Source organism: Hyperolius riggenbachi, chromosome 6 (assembly GCF_040937935.1).
Source record: "Hyperolius riggenbachi isolate aHypRig1 chromosome 6, aHypRig1.pri, whole genome shotgun sequence".
NCBI classification, from domain to species: domain Eukaryota; kingdom Metazoa; phylum Chordata; class Amphibia; order Anura; family Hyperoliidae; genus Hyperolius; species Hyperolius riggenbachi.
Window position 1 is genome coordinate 78,466,154 of NC_090651.1, and position 22,319 is coordinate 78,488,472.

A 22,319-nucleotide genomic window follows, 5' to 3' on the forward strand; every position below is an offset into this window, starting at 1 on the left:
CATGTCACCTTGGGTATCCTTTAATGCTGGGCATACACAGCATTTTGGCAAGGCTTTGCAATCGAGCCTGATGGCTCGATTGATGATATCCGACAGGTCCGATGACCTGCCGGATAGATTCCCCGCCGGCGGACAATAGTGGGGAATAGAGCGTCTGATTAGGAGCGCCCGTGGTGGGACGAGTGGGGATCGATCCGCGTGGAAGAGCGGGGACGCGGGGCGGATTGACCCATGTATGCCATAAGAGGCAGAAGATCAGCAGGGTACTCAGGCAATTTGCATTTGATTACATCACCTGAGTTTTCTCTAGGACCACTTTTGGCTGGCTCTCAAAGGCATTTGAAAACCATAAATACACTACTATACTTAATATTTTGTTTTTCTAGCGAGTTACATTGAGAATCCCAAGTGGGTACCGTTTATTTTATCCAAATTATTCTACCAAATATTTTTGCTACCTGCACAAGTCAACCTGTAGCCAGTGTTGCTCTCTGTGGCCTTCTCCGCCTCCTAAACGAGACTAGTGTCTGTGTAATCCAGTTAGCGGAAGGCACAGCGCTTCCCGCTATGCCGGCAACATACAGCAATATATATGATCTGACCTGTCTCCTGCTCACAGCTGTTCCCTGCGGGGATTAAAATAACTTGTTTTATGAGCGCAAACACATGCACAGCAATTGCTCAGCACGCAGGTATTCATTATCTGGAATTACTGTCAGCAGCATCTGTATTTATCTGTATATGCGTACTGTTATCTACCTGACACATCCACAGCGCCCTCTCCCATTAATTACACTTAGCTGCTCCCCCCCACCACTGGAATCAGTGCTGCACATCTCTTGGGAAGCCCTGTACCTCAGTCCTACTCCTGACCTAGGCACGGCTTCACCAGAACAGGACTTGCATCTTTTCTGTACATTCTTCTGCACACAGATGGCAGCAAAAAAAATTATGACTCAAGTATTCCCTGTATCCATTCTATAAAAGAACCTTTAACATTATAAAGGCAAAGGTAATTTATTTGGGTACTTTTCCATTATCCGGGCGCAACTGAGCTAAGTAATGTAACCGATTCTATGTTTTTTACTGGCCATCTCGCTGCGGCCAAATGTATCAAAAGTGAGTTAATTGGATTAAATTAAACCGGCGGCAATGTAACAGATGAAGCTGCCGGCTTCGGCTTTCGCTCTCCTCCCCCTTGCCTCTCTCCTATACAATACTGGCAGCCGGGGGACACGCGTGTCCCCCCAGAGTCGTTCGTCGTGGCAGGAAATCCTGCCATTCGTTCTTGCAGAGCGGGTGCTGGCAGAAGCAATGTCTGCAGCCTCCCCGCTCTGCTTGTTTCTTGCGGCGAACGACTCTCTGGGACACGCGTGTCCCCCGGCTGCCAGTATTCTATAGGAGAGAGGCAGGGGGAGGAGAGTAGGCAGAGCCGAAGCCGGCGGCTTCATCTGTTACATTAGTAAAGGTTCCCAAGACTGGAAAACGTTGGCGCGCTCCACTCTACAGATAAACCTATTGCCCCCACCTGTAGGTACGCCGCATAGGTAAGAATATCACATTAATATTCAAATATTATAAACAATAGTACAAAACCTTGCGCTGCCTTACAGTCCACTATAATATCCACAAAGTTCCACCTTCTACCAGGCTTCCTTCGGTTTCTTCACCTCTTCACATCTAATGCACCTTAAATAAAATAAAGGCATAAAAAGTTCATTGCATAGATTGCCATACACCAGGAATCTTCCACCATCAAAAATCTCCGTGTGGCATATTAGGATTCACCATCTTATTTGTGCTCCACCACCTATAGGGACCACCCTCACCTTTTGCTATGGCGGCCCTGACCTACAGACAGCTAGCAACGCTTTATATCATCCAATCCGATCTTATACACTTCCCACTTCCTGCAATCTTATGGTGATGTCACATATAAAAGAAAAGCAAACTTATCATAGCGTAGACTGCTTTTGAAATGGCCTTAAAGGGAACCTTAACTGAGAGGGATATGGATGTTTCCTTTTTAACAATACCAGTTCCTGTCAGTCCTGCTGATCTCTTTGGCTGCAGTACTGGCTGAATAACACACCTGAAATAAGCATGCAGCTAATCCAGTCTGACTTCAGTCAGAGCACCTGATCTGCATGCTTGTTGAGGGGCTGTGGCTAAAAGTATTAGAGACACAGGATCAGCAGGAGAGTCAGGCAACTGGTATTATTTTAAAAGGAAAATCCATATCCTCCTCAGTTTAGGTTCCCTTTAATGGGGGGACACGTGGCCTAACGGACAGGAGGTGTTTGCAGTGCTCAGGAGGAGACGTCCTCGGATTTTTACTATATGCTTGTTTGAACTCATGTTTGTGAGTAGCGCTACTTCCTTTTATTTGTTTTAATAAATGGTTTTACACTATATGAGCTCATCCAGTTGCAGTGGACTGTTTGTTGGCTGATGGTGAGGGACCCACAAACCAGGAGGGGAACCATCCATAGAGTAAAGAGCTGTGCACATATGCGGTTGAGGCTGTCTGTGGTTTGGGCAGCAGAGCAATAAGGTGCGCGGTCCCTGTTGGTGACGGGTGCACAGCTGTGGATGTTTGTGCCCCCCCTGTTTCCAGGCACGGTGACTAACTGGTAGTGGTGTCCCCCCTTAAGGCTATTTCAAAAGCAGTCTACACCAGCCTTTCTCAACCTTTTTACCCTGGAGGAACCCAGCAAATAGCTTTTGGATCTCAAGGAACCCCCGCAAACAATGTTTTGATCTCGAGGAACCCCTGCATTTATTTTGCAGGAGGCATGGTCTTTAAAAGTATGTGTGGCTGTTTATTGCACTCCCCCATTACACTGCCACTCATTATACTGCCTCCTAAGCCCCTAATTTAGTGCTTGTTACAGTACCACCTATTATAGTGAGCTCCATTATACATCCCCACGATGGGGGAAAATGCCAAGGAACCCCTGCAGAGTACTCGAGGAACCCTGGTTGAGAATGCCTGGTCTACACTATGATAAGTTTGCTTTTCTTTTATATGCGACATCACCATAAGATTGCAGGAAGTGGGAAGTGTATAAGATCGGATTGGATGATATAAAGCGTTGCTAGCTGTATGTAGGTCGGGGCAGCCATAGCAAAAGGTGAGGGTGGTCCATAGAGGTGGTGGAGCACGAATAAGACGGTGAATCCTAATATACCACACAGGGATTTTTGATGGTGGAAGATTCCTGGTGTATGGCAATCTATGCGATGAACTTTTTATGCTTCTATTTTATTTGAGGTGCATTGGATGTGAAGAGGTGAACAAACCGAAGGAAGCCTGGTAGAAGGTGGAACTTTGTGGATATTATAGTGGACTGTAAGGCAGCGCAAGGTTTTGTACTATTGTTTATCTGTTACATTGCCGCCGGCTTAATTTAATTCAATTAACTCACTTTTGATACATTTGGCCGCAGCGAGACGGCCAGTAAAATACATAGAATCGGTACATTACTTAGCTCAGTTGCGCTCGGCTAATGGAAAAGTACTTTTATTTGTTTGCAAAATAAATCATTCACACTTTATGATGTGCAAATGGCCTGCAGTTAGATATAGTGACCTGCAGGGGGTGGCGGTGTTGATGGTTCTGTATGAGTTTTATCTTTGTTTTCCCCCTTTCTGATCTTTTTTTATTTTGATTTATCAGAACAACTTTCTAAAAGTGCATTTTTAAAAGTGACACTTATTAATAATAATAATAATTATTTAGTGTTTATATAGCTCTGACATCTTCCGCAGCGCTGTACAGAGTATATTGTATTTTCACTTAACTATCCTTCAAAGGGCTCACAATCTCATCCCTAAAATAGTCACATGTCTGTGTATGTATCGTATAGTGCATGTATCATAGTCTAGGGCCAATTTAAGGGGAAGCCAGTTAACTTACCTGTATGTTTTGGGGTGTGGGAGGAAACCAGAGTGCCCAGAGTAAACCCATGCATACACGGAAAGAACATACAAACTCTGTGCAGATAGTGCCCTGGTAGGGATTCAATCCAGGCCCCAGCGCTGCAAGGTTAGAGTGCTAACCACTATGCTACCATGCTGACACATTTTATTGGATACTAGTGGCTCAGAGTCTTTTGTTGTGAAACCATTTGGATCTTTTGGTATAATCATAACAAATTAGCATCACTTTCAAAAAAATGTAGTGTTACCCTGGAGCCAGTAGAAGAGGGGCTGTCTGTGTCCATCCTCGGCCACTGTCATCTATAGCTGTGTGCTATGGAGGGGGGAGTACACACACACACACACACACACACACACACACACACACACACACACACACACACACACACACACACACACACACACACACACACACACACACACCTATACACACACACACACACACACCTATACACACACACACACACACACCTATACACACACACACACACACACCTATACACACACACACACACACACACACACACACACACACACACACACACACACACACACACACACACACACACACACACACACACACACCTATATACACACACACACACACCTATATACACACACACACACACACCTATATACACACACACACACACACACACCTATATACACACACATACACACGTACACCCACCTACACGTACACCCACCTACACGTACACTAGGCCTGAACGATTTTAGGAAAAAATTGAATTGAGCGATTTCTGTCTGAAATTGCGATTTCGATTCGATGCACGGTTTCCTTCCAATCAAGCTTTGTTCCCCCTCTTTGCCTAGTTGTTCCCTCCTCTGTCTCTCTTTGTGCCCCCTTTGCCTCTTTATGCCTCCTCTGGGTCTATCTCTTGCCCCCTTTGTGTCTCTGTGCCCGCTCTTTCTCTCTGTGTCTCTCTGTGCCTCCTCTGTCCCCCAAGCTGCATCAGTTCTGGACATAGCTTCTAATGCACGGAATACTTCCTGTATGTCATGTGACATACAGGAACCCGGAGTTTTGCCAAGCACACTTCTTCAAACTTCCCCCATGTGAAAATGACGTGATCGCGATAATTGCCGCTTTAACGATTCCGAAATTGTGATCTTGGTGATCACGATTTCGATTTAAATTCGATTTATCTTTCAGGCCTAACGTACACCCACCTACATGTACACCCACCTACACGTACACCCCCACCTACACGTACACCCCCACCTACACGTACACCCCCACCTACACGTACACCCCCACCTACACGTACACCCCCACCTACACGTACACCCCCACCTACACGTACACCCCCACCTACACGTACACCCCCACCTACACGTACACCCCCACCTACACGTACACCTACACACACCTACACACACCTACACCTACACACACCTACACCTACACACACCTACACCTACACACACCTACACCTACACACACCTACACACACCTACACCTACACACACCTACACCTACACACACCTACACCTACACACACCTACACCTACACACACCTACACACACCTACACGTACATACACCTACACCTACACACACCTACACCTACACACACCTACACCTACACACACCTACACACACACCTACACACACACACACACACTCTTCATGTTTGTTGGACTTCCTCCATGCTTGTGTTTGTTGGGAGACACCCTCAACTTGTTAATAACACTTCTGCTGATACAGGCTGGTTTTCTTTTGCATCCTAATAAAGGCAAAAGTGACAAACATCCAGCATTTAGCAAGGAGCAAACAATAAATCCTTACGTACTGGAAGCATGATTTCTAAAACACATTTTTAGGACAATGAATATAGAGCGCATTTGGAAATTTGAGCAAATCCAGAATATAACCTTTTATAAATAAACCCATTTGTTGGGCAAAATGATGGTATGCAGTGCTAGGGTCCCATGGGAATCTGGGCAAGGATGTTATCTGTATGGAGCTTGTGTGTTTCCCCCTGGATGAGAGGATTATGATTTACTCCCACATTCCTTAAACATATGGTACCCGTAAGTTACTTTATTTGACCCTAAAATAGGCTTTAGAATATGAAGTAGACATTGAACTGTGACTGTGGAAGGTATTGCAAGCTCCTCTGAGGGACATTTGGTGACATGACTGCAGACTCCCATAAAGGGCAGCGGAAACGGTTACTGCTACTCAAATGCAAAACAATAATAATTATAATGCATGTTCATGAATCCCAAAGATTTATTGATCAGCTACTGAATTGGCGTTATGCTGCTGGTTTATGGTTTAGCTGTTTTTCAAACTAAATGCCTGTCACAGGGATATGTAGTGCGGAGAAACACAGTGTGGACTCACCCATCAGTGTTGCTTATCATTCCTCCTTTTATAGGAAATGATGAAAGCTGTGGCTGGTGTCCGTGAGAGCAGTCAGATAATGCATGTTGTGTGTGGGGATCAAGGGTTAGATTACCATTCATCTGTCAGGAACCAAGAGCAGTCTGCCTAGTATAGACTAATTCCCACAATGCTCTGCTTTCAGCCTATAGAGCACTTAATCTGCTCTCACTTCTGCTTACATATAGTATCTACATTGCGAGAGATGGAGATTTAATAGCACTGCTTCTGGAGAGGTTTTAGGCTCTGTAAGATGGGAGGATTAGTAGCTTGTCATTCAATGTGAGATAAAAATGGTTTCCTTCATTCAGATTTCATTGTAAATCTCAAGCTCCAGCACAAACCTGTATTTTAGTTTTGGATGATGTTAGGATTTTTAAACTCTTTGAATTTAGGTGTGTTTATGCACCCCATCTGGGAGAATTTACACTACTTTCTGTCCTGAGAGAAAGGGACTAGGGCTCTCCCATAGGGACACACAGCAAGACGAACACATTTAGTAGTTGTGAAGAGTTGATGTCCCAAAAAATGTTACGAATTTCCTGAAATGTTCGCATAGCTTTGTATAGCATCAGGCAGCAATGACTGCGTTTTGCTGAAATCTGATCGATATTGAATGTGATAAAAGTCCGGTAAAACAATTGACATAGCCTGATGTATGTTACTATTAGTTACAGTAAATATCGGTCTTTTACTTGATTTGTTAAATACTGCATAATGTATACCTAGCTTTAGTGAGGCGATCACACTCTAAGGTTATCTCTCATTATTTGCTCCCATTAGTCAGAATAGTAAAAGACCGTAAACCGAAGCACTCCTCATTGTGCACACTTGAACGGGGACCTGAACTCTTGCACAGGAAGGAAAACCTAGAGAAATTCACCCTGTATGTATTTAGAGAGTTTACCTCGTTTAATTCCCCCCCCCCCCCCCCCTAATCACAAACTGTAATCTGGTCCCTCCCCATGTCACATGACTGCCTATGGCAGAGATGAAAGATAAGTCCATTTGAAAGTACAGGCTGTAAACAAATATGTCTCCTTCCATGGATCAGGAATTAGAAACAGTGCAGATTTATTCTAGGATTTGTATCCGCTGTAACAAAGAAATGTTTTTTTTTGTTTAAAGGATACTTGAAGTGACATGAGATAGACATGTGTATGTAGAGTGCCTAGCACACAAATAACTATGCTGTGTTCCTTTTTTTTTGTTTCTCTGTCTGAAAGGGTTAAATATCAGGTATGTAAGTGGCTGACTCAGTCCTGACTCAGACAGGAAGTGACTACAGTGTGTCCCTCACTGATAAGAAATTCCCCTTTTTATCTTTCTTACTTTCAGAAGCCATTTTCTGCTAGGAAAGTGTTTTATAGTTGGAATTTCATATCAGTGAGGGTCACACTGTAGTCATTTCCTGTCTGAGTCAGGACTGAGTCAGCCACTTACATACTTGATATTTAACTCTTTCAGACAGAGAAAGAAGAAGGAACGCAGCATAGTTATTTGTGTGCTAGGCACTGTATATACACATGTCTATCTCATCATGTCACATGTCACTTCGGGTTATTCTGCTGTTGGGTATCTTTTAGAGCAGAGAGGAGTTCTGAGTTCAGGTCCATTTTAAATAAATAAAAAAAAAATCACTCCAAATAGTATGCACTTACATGAAATATAAACTCTCTAGGCACTAAACTGCTGATACAGGAGTATGAACGCATCCCTGCAGTTGGTGGCTCTTCAACCTTAGTCCGAGACTAGACGATGCAACCTCTTCCTGGTGAAACCCAATAATTGCACCTTGGCTGTATAAAAGCACGGTGCTCAATGTGTTCTGCGGTGCTACCGCTTCATGAAGTCAAAATGTTGACCGGAGAGAGAATTTGAAAAAACATAAACAAGGGTTACATCTGCGTGCAATTTTACCCACATGCAGATTAACATTAGATGTGACAGCCCTTGTTATTATTTTCTATTTATGGCGCCAACATCTTCCATAGCGCTGTTGATAGTACAAAGACCTACAATAATTAGGAGCGTAGATACATGAGCAGTTCAACACACCGTATAATCGGAGGACATCCAGTTATAGAAGTACAGCTACATACAAGTATGTGTAGTATGAAAACCTTATCAATACTGGTACATTTTCATTTGCTAAAACCCTCAGAAACCGGAAAAACAAAGGGAATGTCTCTGGCCTTGTGAGCTTACAATCTAGAGGGCGGTGTGGTGGATACACGAGGAGAGTAGGTGAAGCAGTGAGTCTCGAATTCTAGCTAGAACAAATGATAAGCTTGTCTAAAGTGTGTCTTTAGGCTCTTTCACATTTAAATGCGATTCCCGCATGGGGTGTAATAAAACTTGCATGCACCATGTTTCCACACATCACACTTTATCCCCTTTAAAATCAGTGTCTGTTTTGTTTAACAGTGTGCGTTGTAGATGAGATGAACGTGTGCAGTTAGCAAGAAAATGACACAACTGAGGTAAGCGGATCCCATGTATTAACATACGATGTGTTAATACATGAGATCCGTTTACATTGCTCTGTAAGGGCTGGTGCACACCGAGCGGCTTTTTCAGCGTTTCTGCAGCCGCTTGCGGCTGCGGATACGCTTGGTCAATGTATCTCAATGGGGTGGTTCACACCAGAGTGAGAGGCGTTTTGCTGAAACGCATACTCCCGGGCTGAGGCATTTTTTGGATTGCGGATGAGTTTCTGCCTCCAATGTTAAGTATAGGAAAAACGCAAACCGCTCTGAAAAACGCCTGTTCAGAGCGGTTTTGCCGGCGTTTTTGCTACAGAAGCTGTTCAGTAACAGCTTTACTGTAACAATATATGAAATCTACTACACAAAAACCGCTACACTAAACCGCAAAATGCTAGGTGAAGCGCTACAGAAAAATAAGAAAAAGCGTTTCAAAATCTGCTAGCATTTTGCGGATCTGCTAGCGGGTTTTGGTGTGCACCAGGCCTTAGAATGGACCTGATCGGCCCGTTCCACCAAACAGACTGCAAGTTTGGGGAGGATCAACTGATAACGGATCAGTTTTTGATCTGTGCAGTGGGAACTGGGCCTAGCTGTTATCTTGTAAAAGACAAAGCATTTTGAATAGGTAAATTACAAATTATTCAAGTTCCTAATCTGGTAATAGTTCATGGAACTCTCATTTAATCTCCTTTCTTTATCCAACACAAGTTTTGACTGGTTCAAATCGTTTTTTACTAGATTTAAGCAGGGCTGTGGAGTTGGAGTCTGAGTCGAGGAGTCGGAGTCGGCTGAGGAGTCGAGCCTGAGCCATTTTGGGTACCCGGAGTTGGAGTCGAGGTTTCATAAACTGAGGAGTTGGAGTCGGAAGGTTTTTGTCCCCACTCCACAGCCCTGGATTTAAAGGGAACCTTAACTGAACGGGGGGTAAAGAGTTTTACTTACCTAGGGCTATTACCAGCCCCCTGCAGCAGTCCTGCGCCCTCGGCGCCGCTCGGGAATCCTCTGGTCCCCCGCTGTCACTTAGTTTCGTTTTTGACGACTCACCAGTCGCCGGCCGCCATGCGTATTATTGGACGCATTCACCAATGCAATTAGCGCTATTGCGGACCACAACGCGTACAAAAATACGCGTTGCCGCATATCTACGCGTGCGGAATGCGGCAACGCGTATTTTTGTGCGCGTTGTGGTCCGCAATAGCGCTAATTGCATTGGTGAATGCGTCCAATAATACGCATGGCGGCCGGCGACTGGTGAGTCGTCAAAAACGAAACTGACAGCGGGGGACCAGAGGATTCCAGAGCAGCGCCGAGGGCGCAGGACTGCTGCAGGGGGCTGGTAATAGCCCCAGGTAAGTAAAACTCTTTACCCCCTGTTCAGTTAAGGTTCCCTTTAAGAATGAAATCTATTTAGAATCTATTGATCCACAGCGCTCGATTCAGAGCAATGCTTTTGGCCACTGATCGACCTAGATTTTCGTCTGGTCCAATCAATCTTCTTGATAGACTTTGGCCACTTGCTGCATCGTTTCCTAGCTGATTTGATCAGAGTGATAAAATGGGCTGGATATGGAAAGGAGAAAATGTTTATGGCCCTCTTTAGCTGAATGTGATGCACCTTCTTTCAACAGCCTGAACTGAATGTTTGACTGCACATGATCAACAGATCAGAACTTGCCCTTTTTTGCCTCATTTACCTTTGAACTTTTTGGAGTGACTCAGTGCACCTTGGAGATAATCCGGCTATAAAGAGTCTTCCTGATACGGAATGTGTGTTGTGTAAGTAGTGCAGCTGTTCCCGTCTCTCCTGCAATCGGTGACACAGGCGTGCGTTCCTGTATTCCAGTTACAATGTCAGATTGTGGCCGGTGCATTGTGCCAGCTGGCTCGCCTCCCCTCCTCCACCCGGCAGGTTTGTCCCCGCTCCTGGATTTGCTGAGAACTTGTTGTCTGTTGACTCTCTGATACCCGAAGCCGAGGAAGAGATTGTCTGGGGTGTCGTTGATATCCTGCCACCCATATCAGGAAAGCACGGCTATTTATATGACTGTTGAGAGGCTCAGGTGGTCATTGCTGCGGTTAGGCGCCCCATGCAAGTTCTCGGGACACTCGTATAATTATTTTAGACCTGGTAAATAAGTTGTGTGACTAAGATGATGATCTGAGTCTTCTACTCTGCGGATCTCTAAATAGCAAGAGAATGATGTGGCCGCAAAGTTTATTTCTCTACAACAGACTTTAAACGGTCACTCATCTACCAACGGCAGATCCTTTATTCCGAGGTAGCGAGCCACAATGATGAAACGCAGGCAAGAGAGACTTGGAGCGCCACATCTACGACTCCAGTAAGCTTCAGAGCACAGATCCAGCGGATTGGGAGCACAAATTATTCAGATTGTGGGAATTTTCAGGTGGCTGGGGTAGAACATTGATTTATGTAGCTAAAAGTTTATCTGTTGTTGTGCCACTTACCAGGTTAGATGTTGCATTTTAGTTTGTCAATGGTGTCTGCACTTTCATCTGTTTTTTTTATTTTTATGTCTGAGGCCTGGAACCCGCTACAAAATGCTATCGCTAATCGCAATCACTAGCGTTTTGTATGCGCGGTTTGCAAGCGATTTCATGATCGTTTTCAGGAGAGATTTTAAAAATTGTATTCAATTTACCAGTGGTTGTGTAGCGATTGGCGTTTTAATTTTGATTAGTCCTTTCAATTAATTTTAATTTTGTTAGTGTGCAGTAACTTCAAAACGCTAGCAAAATCGCTCTGTGCAGGTTTTGATGAGCGATTACGCCAGCGTTTATATACTTCACATTGCAGAAACGATAACGCTAAATGCCAAAAATGCTGCATGTCTTGCGTTTTGCGATTTGGTAATAAGAATCGCTCCAGTGGAATTTGGCCCATCCATTAACATTAGTTGAGCACTTAGGGAAATCGCTAGCGGTTTGAATCACTCCCTAAACGCTCATAAAATCACTCTAGTGGGTTCCAGCCCTAATAGATCTTTCCTTTTACTGGACTACAAAAAAAATATATATTTTATATATTTTTAGATCTGAAATTATGACTGAATTAATCATCTGCAATTTTTGTTATTTATATGATTTCTAAGAGTTTTGTAACAAGTGACTTACCATATGTTATGCTCCCCGCTCCCTTAAAGGCTCCTGTCGGTGCCTTAGCTTTCCATTCAGGAAACCAAAGTTCTTATTTCCATCTGTGTTTATGAGACCAGAAAAGTTCTCTTGAAATGGGGCCACCACCTCCCTCCCTTTCTGGTAATAGAAACTATGGGATGGCAAGGCCACCAACCCCCTTACCTTTCACATAATTCCTATGACTGGAAGTGACTGATGCGGACAGGCAATTGAAGAGGCATTTGACTGCAGGGATACTCAATGCTTTCATTGCAGCATTGGGGGAGAAGAGACCTGTGAATTTCTGAAGAGGTTTATCAGGGATCGGTGGAATAGGCGAGTATATCTTTTTCCTACAGATCACTTTTGTACAATGCCCGGAGACCCACTTTAATGTTTTCAGTAAACTAAAATGTAATGAAACTGAACTCAGGCACATTCTTCTCTATTTGATCTTCAATTTTTGAAAGCAACATTGGCCACATGCGAATCGATATTTCATAGATCCTACTGGGATGATTTGTCTATGCCAGTGTGTACTTTCACCTTGTATTGCCTTGTTGTTATGTGAGCACCATAGTGTATTTGCCGCTTTCCTACCTCTATACATTTCACTTACCTAAAAAGCCTTTTAGGAAGGCGAGGTTGGCCGGGTGGTGTGAGGAATGTCCATTATCCTGGTCACTAGGGGCAGGAAGAAGATATCTCCCATAATGTGCTGTAGAGATGATCATCTGATACTGCTGTGTGTAAGTGATCTGGGGGTTGTGCAGGCTGAGGCATCTCATGCTCTTTGTAAGAGATATGGTGTCTCCCCCTCTCCTCCATTATCTCTGATACTGTCACTGCAGCTCCAATTAACTCTTCATGACCTGGCTGTGTGCCATCATGAGTTCATTATTGTATCCTAAATAGGAAGAGATTTTATTTCTATGAAACATTCTCACACTTCGGGGCTGGTTTACTGAGGCTAGAGAACACAATAGAGCCTGGGTGTTATATCCATTCATCAAAGGCTACTAGGTACATACCATACTATTTTCTGTTAGATTTACCAAAGAAATTGTATGGTGTGTACCTAGCATTACATGTTAAAGTATTCGATACCAGGATTTGAAGACCCTCTACCTGGGTCATTTTAGAACATAGCGGGGCAGCCTAATTGGCAAATTAACATTTGTAGTGCTGCAGCCATGAGCTCATGCACTAGCTAGTCTGGTGGAGATTGCCAAGGTTTGCATTAAAAAAAGTTAAACATTTACCTAAAAGGTGTTATCGTTGACCTCAATGACTTCCTGATGGTAGTGCTCCCTGCGCTTTCTTGCCAATAAAATTATTTAAAAGCTCTGCTGACCTCTACATTACATAATGCGCCATTGTCTTAATAGTAGAATATCCTACTATATCCTATAGAATATTCTATTTTCTCCTATCCAGTATTGTCAATATGATCTTATAGAAAATATATATGGCATTTTAGTAATCTGTTGTACCTTTTGTATAAAGCCTGGTTCACATTGGCGTTCGTCGTCATTTCCGGACCGTATACTGTACAAACGGAACGGACGTTCGTCCATCCAATGTAACTCTATGGAGCTGTACACACTCGTCCGTTCCTCACTGACCGGATCCGGACTCTGGGCCACCGTCTGGATTTTTCCAACCTGCGCTATTTTTGCCGTACGTTTCATCCGGCTGCCGCACCCGGACCGGATCCTGACTACACCATCCGCACAGCAGAAACCAATGAGAAACTGAAATGACACAACACGCTGGCTATAAAATCCGGCCTATCTACCCCACTTCCGTAGCGTTTTCTATGTTGATAGCAGCCATTTTGGATGGTGACACATGGGCCCAGCATTGGAGGATGGGGGAGGTGTGTTTAGCTAGGTATACAAGCTTAGGTGTTGTGGGGGTGAGGGTGGGGGTGTTTAGGGATGGTGGGGGTGGTGTGTTTAGGTCTGGATACTGACAGGGGCATGGACATTCGGGTATAGCTGTAGAACTTCTCTGGATGTCATCTAAGGTCCTGGTAGAGGGTCTGGAACTCTCCCTTCCTTTGCCTTGTCATGAGTAGAGGGTGCACCCACCATCTCCTGCGAGGAGCACGCTTCCTTCCCACATAGTAGTAGGTAAAAATTAAAAAGGAGACAATTCCCAGGTAAAATGAGTAAAAATACACTGGATCCATGGTCCAAACGGCAGTGTCTCTATCCAAGGATGGTCTCCACACGTCAGGCTGTCTCCAGCCTTATCTCTTTAAAAAAACGTATCCGGATATCAACCGGATCCGTAATGGATGAAAATCCAAATGCAAACGGACTGGATCCTGACCGCAACCTGATGCATCCGGACCGGATCCGGACGGAACGGATCCGGACATCTGGTCCGCTTTGGTAAAAACCGCAAATGTGAACCGGGCCTTAACAATTGATGCCTCACTTACACTTGATGAGGTTTTGTGTGCAGATGCAGGTTTTGTGTGTATTTTTAGCATCACAGTCAACTAGATTATACAGACATTTTATACACTAGCGGTACAGTGGTTGCCACATTTACCGATCTTGCTTGGTGCTGACTGGTGCTTTTAGCAGGATTTGATGCTTGCTAGAGCTTTCACAGGCACACAGCTATTTTCTGTTGACTCCAGCGGAGGTCCAATCACTGGTGAGCACCACCAAAATACCTGCTGCAGGATACTAAGCTAGCCAGGAATGAGTTTGTACCATCCAGTAATGAGGGCCAACCATATCAAATACAGCTCCGTACACTCCATAGGTAGACCCTCTTACTATGTAGATATGGGTAAGATTGCACATGATTTGTTCAATCAATTTATAATGCGTGGAAAACTGTAAATTTGAACGGAGCATCTGGATTATAATTTTGTGGATGCCTTAAAAGGGGTACTATGGTTAAAAATTGGAAATTTTTAAATATGTGCAAACATATACAAATAAGTACGTTTTTTCCAGCGTAAAATGAGCAATATATTACTTTTCTCCTATGTTGCTGTCACTTACAGTAGGTAGTACAAATCTGACAGAAGCGACAGGTTTTGGACTAGTCCATCTCTTCATAGGGGATTCTCAGGGATTTATTTATTTTCAAAAGCACTTAGTGAATGGCAGTTGCTCTGTCCAACTGCCAAAAAACTGTGTGGTGAGCAGGGAAGCTGGCCAGAATTATTGTTTAAATCCCTTTTAGGGGATTGTCACAGACGGTTGCGGGGCCGCAGACGCGTCCTGGAACCGCCTGTGAAGAAAAAGCGATCGCACTTGATTCTCTGCATCGATTGCGAGGCAGATCAATAGAATCTGGATTGGTTGTGTAGGGGCTACCTGTAGCAACCTGGAGTTTCTCTTCCTCCCAGCTGTCACGGAACATCCGGAAGGAACGTCGGCGAATCTGGCAGATTCGCCGTCGACTTTCCGATGTCTTGGTCGGATTTGCCAGTCATTGCAGCGAGCAGAACTGACAGTCCTGGTTTTTTAACATACAAGTTTTTTTCCTCCTCTGCCTAACTTAGGTGCAGGATGTCTTTTGATGTGTTAATTAGCCTGGGCCAGGCCTGTGTTCAGGAGGATGTTTATTCTCAATTACCTCCATTTGGTGAGCCTTTCATAACAGGGAGAGCAAGGAAGCTAATCCCAGCAGGGGGCTATTCAAAACCTGCTTTCACTCCAGACTATCCTGCACCGATCACAGGCCATCTGAATGCATAGGAGGTATGGTTTCTTGTCGATTCTATGGCAACCATACATCGCACAGCAATGAAATTCATACAGTCTTATTCGGTAAAATCTGGCCATCGTGCTGATATGAAATTCATTGTGATAGCCCATCCGGTTATTGAGGTATGACCCTTCTTAAGAACTGCGTCCGCTGCACTAGCCATGTCTGATATATTAATCTGTATTTTCCGACAAGTATGAATCGGTTATCCCCCTAAATATGACTTGTATCGTTAGTGAGTTACGGCAGTTTATACGTTTAAAACCTAAAATCTCTCAGAGGAAATGAACTGTCATTGGTTGGTAACTCAGAGGGGGCCGGCACTGCCACACCCCCAAACCAGCTTCAGCAAAAGAATCTGCGAGGGGCTCTCCCCTCAGTCCTCCACATTCCATCTATATGAGAACGGTCTGCTGCCAGCCAGAGGACACATGGTTGGCGGCCATCTTGCTGAACTCTGAACTTTATGATTTTCCCAGAACGGACATATTTCCACAAACCCTAATTATTTTTTCCCTTTTCTTTTCATACTGCGCTATTAATGTCTCAATAATTGTTGATTGTAACCTCCTTAGCGGTATGGACGAGCTCAGCTCGTCCATTACCGCCGGAGGGTGGCTCTCAGGCCCTGCTGGGCTGATTTTGACGAAATAAAAAGGTGCACACGCAGCCGGCACTTTGCCAGCCGCGTGTGCTACCTGATCGCCGCCGCAGCGCGCCAATCCGCCACGTGCAGCGGCGAAAGAGGGTCTGCCCGAGCCCAGCGCAGCTGGAACAAACAGTTCCGGCCAGCGCTAAGGGCTAGATCGGAGGCGGCTGACGTCAGGACGTTGGCTAATGTTCATGACGTCACTCCGCTCAGCGAAACAAGGAGGCCGCTCATTGCGGCCTTCCTTGTTACTTCTGATCACCGGAGGCGATCAGAAGTACGCATCGGGAGCGCCCTCTAGTGGGCTTTCATGCAGCCAACTTTCAGTTGGCTGCATGTAATAGTTTTTTTTTATTAAAAAAAAAACCCTCCCACAGCCGCCCTGGCGATCTTAATAGAACGCCAGGGAGGTTAATAATTGTCTGTATATATTATTTATATTGCCCGTGAATAAAAGACTTTATCAAAGTCATTCACTGTTCAACTACCCTATTATTCAGCATACACAGAAACTGAATTTAGGTCTCTGAAGAGACGCTACTATTGTTGATATCTAGACAGAATAGAGTGTGTTTAACCGTTTTTATTCGCAGGACCAGTCAGTCAGTCGGGTCCACTGGCCCATACCAGTGGTGGTGGCAGATACCCTGAAATAGTGTGTAAAGTTGTAATTACCGTACCTCACGGGCTCCCTTCTGGTCGTGCTGCTGCCCAAGTACCGTTGATTTCCGTGCACCGAGTGCGACCACAGCTTGCATGATTGGTGTGCTGAAACTGATTGGAAGGCAATTTGCGGTCTGACCACTAGGGCTCCTGTGACAGGAATATTTTTATAAAGAATAAAAGCCTTGGTGAGAATCCCCTATGAAGAGATGAACTAGTCCAAAACCTGTCGCTTCTGTCAAATTTCTACTGCCTACTGTAAGTGACAGCAAGATAGGAGAAAAGTAATTTATGGCTCATTTTACTCTGGAAAAAACAAACTTCTTATTTGTCTATATTTGCACATATTTTACATATTACAATTTTCACCATAGTTCTTCTTTAAGTGGAAAATGCCTGTTGTAACTGCTGAACCTGAAAGATTCCGTTCTCGGAGCAGCTCTCTGGGCACAAGCTACAGATGGAAGTGGAGTTGAGCTTTTCTGTAAAAAAACAAAAAAAAAACAAACAAAAATTTTTTTTGAGGTCTTATTCACACTGGAGCGTTTTATTAACAATTTCATCTTGTCTGTAAATCGCTAGCACTTGAAAAAGTGTTATGTCATTGCAGGTCAATGGTAGTGTTCACACTGTATTGATCGCCAGCGACGGGCAGTTTGCTGAAATCACAAACATGGTGCATGCAGCATTATTTATATTTTTTTGCGATTTTGGAGCGATTTCATTTCATTTGTTAAAGAATCACAAAATCCAATCGCTCCAAATTCACTTTCCTGTACAGTGAAAAATTGCAGGAAACTTGCTTTGCAAAAACGCTGGTGATTATGCTAGTGTTTTGCGATTCCCAGTGTGGATGCGGCCTTTAGCAGCACGTGTGGTTTAATGTCACTTAACAGTGAGGTTTTGGATGGTGCCCTAATTCAGGCTTTCTATGGTATCCATCAGAATCTTCTCCCCTTTGACTGCACTGGGCCGAGGAAGTGATGTGCAGCACCGTATTCAGTCCCCTTCTTCAGCTCCAAACCTCCAATACCTCAAACTCCCATACAGCGTGGACTGTGCCCTGGACACGTCTCCACTGGCCTTTTTCAGCAGCCCGCAGCCGCACAGCAACCCCAACAGCCCCTGCTGCAGTAGCCCCTTACACTGGAGGTAAGGTCACACCTGTAACAGTGTGGTGCTAGAACAAATCCTACTAATGTCTTCCCCATCTCAGTAGTAGCTTAGAAGTGTAATGGTTCCTTCCTGTGTGTCCCATTGAATGCGTTTCTGTGTTAACAGCATGTAGTCCTAGTTTGGAGTGCTGCATGCAGATTTGCTGTGTAGTAACAGTAGTATTGTGTATTATGCATTGATTTTCGGTCCGTACAGAAATACTGTAATACGAATTGCCTATTTATTATTCCTCTGCTGTGAAACAAATACATTTAAATTGTTAAAGAGGGAGACCAGTCATCTTAAAAGCTGATAACTTCCCGTCATCAAGAAGCAAACATGACCGTTTCCTGAACTGAAAGGAAATACGGAAGATGTGCCTATCCTTTGCCTTGAAAGATGCACACACTTTGGTGCCTGTCGTTGAGAGATTGTCAGGTGACGTTCTGAAGTAGTTGCCGTACAAACATGCGGCTGTTGGTTGAGCAGAATTTTCAGTTCCATGGAGGAGGGAAGGAAAACTTCAAAGGAAGTTCATGCAGGTACATGTTAATCCTTAGGCCTCTTTTCCACGTACAGTTGATAGGCCGTGAAATGCCTCTCCAACTCACACAACTGCTCGCTGCTACCTGGTAACTGCTTGTTGAGCACACAGTTCAACTGCCCGTGGAAAAGAGGCCTTAGTGGTCCAACACAGTGGATCGATAAAGGTCCATGTAGGCAGAGTTGGGAACTTCAATATAATCAAAAAAACAATATCAGCGCAGCCAAGCAAATCTTAACATGTGGAACACTACATATATCGCAGCCAAAGTCCAACGTCTCAGCAAAACGTCTTCAATTAACATAAATAGTACACTTCAGCGCGAATTCACTTGTGTCCACCACCGAAAACACCATAAAAATAATACGCTTACCAGATTATCACAGACCTTAACTACAGGGTCTGCAATATGGCTTAATGAGGTCAGCAGCAGGTTTCTTCGCAGCCGGCCTCCTCTCCAGACAAGCCGAGCAATCTAATCCTCAATTGCAGTATTTCACCAAAAATGAGGCATGCAAAGAGACAAACGCACATCTAAGCGTATCTACAGCGATTTTAATATCTCATTTAAAAAAACATAAAAGTTTTTTAAAAGTCACTCACATCTGGGCCCTTATGACAGGGACCCACAAGGAAAAACAGCACTTAAAACATAGGACGCCGTCCAGCCACACGTCCGCCTCGTCCGACCGGTTTCACTGTCAAAGTTTCATCAGTCCCTCCTCAATTTATGAAATCAATGACTCCGACTCCGGGTGCCCAAAATTACTCCGACTCCTCGACTCTGACTCCTCGACTCCGACTCCACAGCACTGTGTATGTTAGCACCTTGTGATTCACTGACCCATAGTATGCATGCAGATCAGTTGTCCTGACTCCACTGGCTGCATTTTTGTTCCTGATGTGTGAATCGCTGTTAAAGCCAAAACATCACAATGGCATAGATGCTGGTTTTTTTCCTTTCGTTTTAAGGAATTTTAAGGAAATTGAGATGGTAACCATTCTGTTTTGTTCTCCCTAATATAGGATTAATATAGTATGTGTGCAACCAGGGCTGCACAGTGTCAGAGTAATTTTTGAGTACCTGGTGTCGGAGTCAGTAGTTTCATAAACTGAGGAGTCTGATGATTTGTGTATTGACTCCACAGCCCAGTGTGCAGTGCCATATGGAAACTTTTATTTGTACTGTATTTATAAATGAATCCTACCTCCCTAGGTTCTTCCCCCATGTTTAAATTATTTCTAAAAACAAAAACAAACCGGCAGATTCTCATTGGATGCTATTGACTGCCTAATCACAATTTTCAAATTACATCTTTCAACAGTGTGTCACAGTGACACTTATAGATGTTCTTATGTGCTGTGAATTATTTTTTGGCTGGTTGATAGGGGATGTATCGTACAGTATGTTAATGGACCTAGCTGAAAAACTTTTAGACGCTATTTTGTTTAAAGAGACTCCGTAACAAAAATTGCATCCTGTTTTTTATCATCCTACAAGTTCCAAAAGCCATTCTAATGTGTTCTGGCTTACTGCAGCACGTTCTACTATCACCATCTCTAATAAATCAACTTATCTCTCTCTTGTCAGACTTGTCAGGCCTGTGTCTGGAAGGCTGCCAAGTTCTTCAGTGTTGTGGTTCTGTGATGCATCTCCCCCCTCCTGGCCCCTCTCTGCACACTGCCTGTGTATTATTTAGATTAGGGCAGCTCCTCTCTTCTCTATTATCTATTACAAGCTGGATAAATCCTCCTCTGAGCTGGCTGGGCTTTCACATACTGAGGAATTACATACAGGCAGAGCTGTCTGCACTCTGCAGGAAGAAACAGCCTGACACTTCAGTGGAAGATAGCTGCAGGGGGAAAGAAACACACAAATGATCTCTTGAGATTCAAAAGGAAGGGTGTATATAGCCTGCTTGTGTATGAATGTATTTTCTATGTGTGGACATACTGTACATCAATCTACTTCCTGTTTTGGTGGCCATTTTGTTTGTTTATAAACAAACTTTTTAAAACTGTTTTTAACCACTTTTAATGCGGCGAGGAGGGGCGAAATTGTGACAGAGGGTAATAGATGTCCCCTAACGCACTGGTATGTTTACTTTTGTGTGATTTTAACAATACAGATTCTCTTTAAGAAGGGCTATGTTGGTTGTCTGGAGGTGGAATGCTTTGTTGGAGGCTTTTTGGGAAGGAATTTTGAGGTAATATAGTACAGCAATGGAGTCGAAAAAGGACTACCTGTCCTTATCTGCGTCCGCTCATCTGGTGTTGCATGCCTTCTCACATGACTTTCTGCAGGGATACCCCCAATCTCTGAAAAAGCCCTGTAACATTTCCCAAAGAGACTGCCTGAAGTGATCCTGCTACATCTCTGAGCACCAAGACAGTTAAGTCAAATGTACTTTTCGCTTGGGATTGAATTAATTGGTTTGTAAAAAGTTCTTGGCTTATTATTGTACATCACTACCGATACGACTTCCCTCAGACTTCTACAGCCAGCAGTGTAATAGGCACATAGTGATATGGGTGGTCCACTACCATTTGAGTTCCGAAAGCAAGTCTCTGGTTTGTAGTTCTGACAAAGAAAAGTAATTACATTGGCTGTTGCAAGATTAGGCACAGAGGGGTCCAGACTGGTATTGGCACAGAATTCAGAGAATATGTCAGACACAGAGCAGCAGCGACCATGGCAGAGTAATCAGCGTGGTCAGTTTTTAGCATTATTATTAGAATAGACATGGTATGATCCACAGGATAGAGGATTGTGCTGCTGGTTTGTGTTTCTGCCACTGTCCTGTCAAGTGTTTCTGTTTATATTATGTTTACTGGTTGCCACGGTGGTGGGATGTATTTCAGTTTATACTTCACAAGTGATCTGCTGTCATTTAGACTCTGAGGGGGCTTTAATCTCCCTCACCAAGGATGCAAGGCTTCAATATGGCTCTCTATAAGCACAGAGGCTCTGTCTGAGGATTGCCTTGTGAGGATTGCCAGTATGGGGCCATCATAAACACGCTAGGCTGCTACAAGATAGCTTACTCTCATGGAATTATAATTTTGTGGTGGTCAGTCCCCCCCCCCCCCCCCCAACCTACCACTCCTTCATATTTACAAGTTCCAATGACATTAGGTAGCTGAGGATAATATTCACAATGATGAATGTGACTGTTGACATGACCCAGCATATAGAATAAGTCCCCAGTGTCTATTTAGAACATATTCATGTTTGAACGGAATGTGGTCTTCAAGGTGCCCATACATGGCCAGATCTTCTGTGGAAGTAGTGGGAACTGCAAAGGCCGGACATGCAGGTGCACTCTGACTGTGCTGAGGGTCTCCTGCTGCTCTATACAAGAATTGGAATAGGCCGATCCGTAGGCAGATTTTGCTGGTGCCACTTATCTTTAGGTCACACAATGGCATTCAGGCGGGGCTTTTAAATGGGCCCATTCAGTGCTCGACTCCCACTGAGAGTTGTCATCCTACGGCTACTTGCTGATCTCAGACGTTAGGATTACCATTTAATGAAAATGCTAATATTGTATACAGCAGACCAGTTTTGTTTCAGGTACTTTGATATGCTCAG

General features: G+C 44.1%; 1 protein-coding gene across 16 annotated transcripts in view; it reads left to right on the forward strand.

The window, feature by feature from the left end:
- MAST2 (microtubule associated serine/threonine kinase 2) overlaps positions 1-22,319 on the forward strand; it is a 292,830-nt gene that overhangs the window by 136,812 nt on the left and 133,699 nt on the right. For 9 of the 16 annotated variants that reach the window (XM_068239556.1, XM_068239565.1, XM_068239557.1 and 6 more), the window contains one exon: positions 17,974-18,180. The exons of 6 other annotated variants lie outside the window; for them this stretch is intronic. In XM_068239556.1, the coding sequence (XP_068095657.1) occupies positions 17,974-18,180 (207 nt within the window). Of the gene's footprint in view, positions 1-10,835; positions 11,183-17,973; positions 18,181-22,319 lie in introns of those variants that run through there. One more of the 16 variants, XM_068239571.1, reaches the window with a different exon arrangement.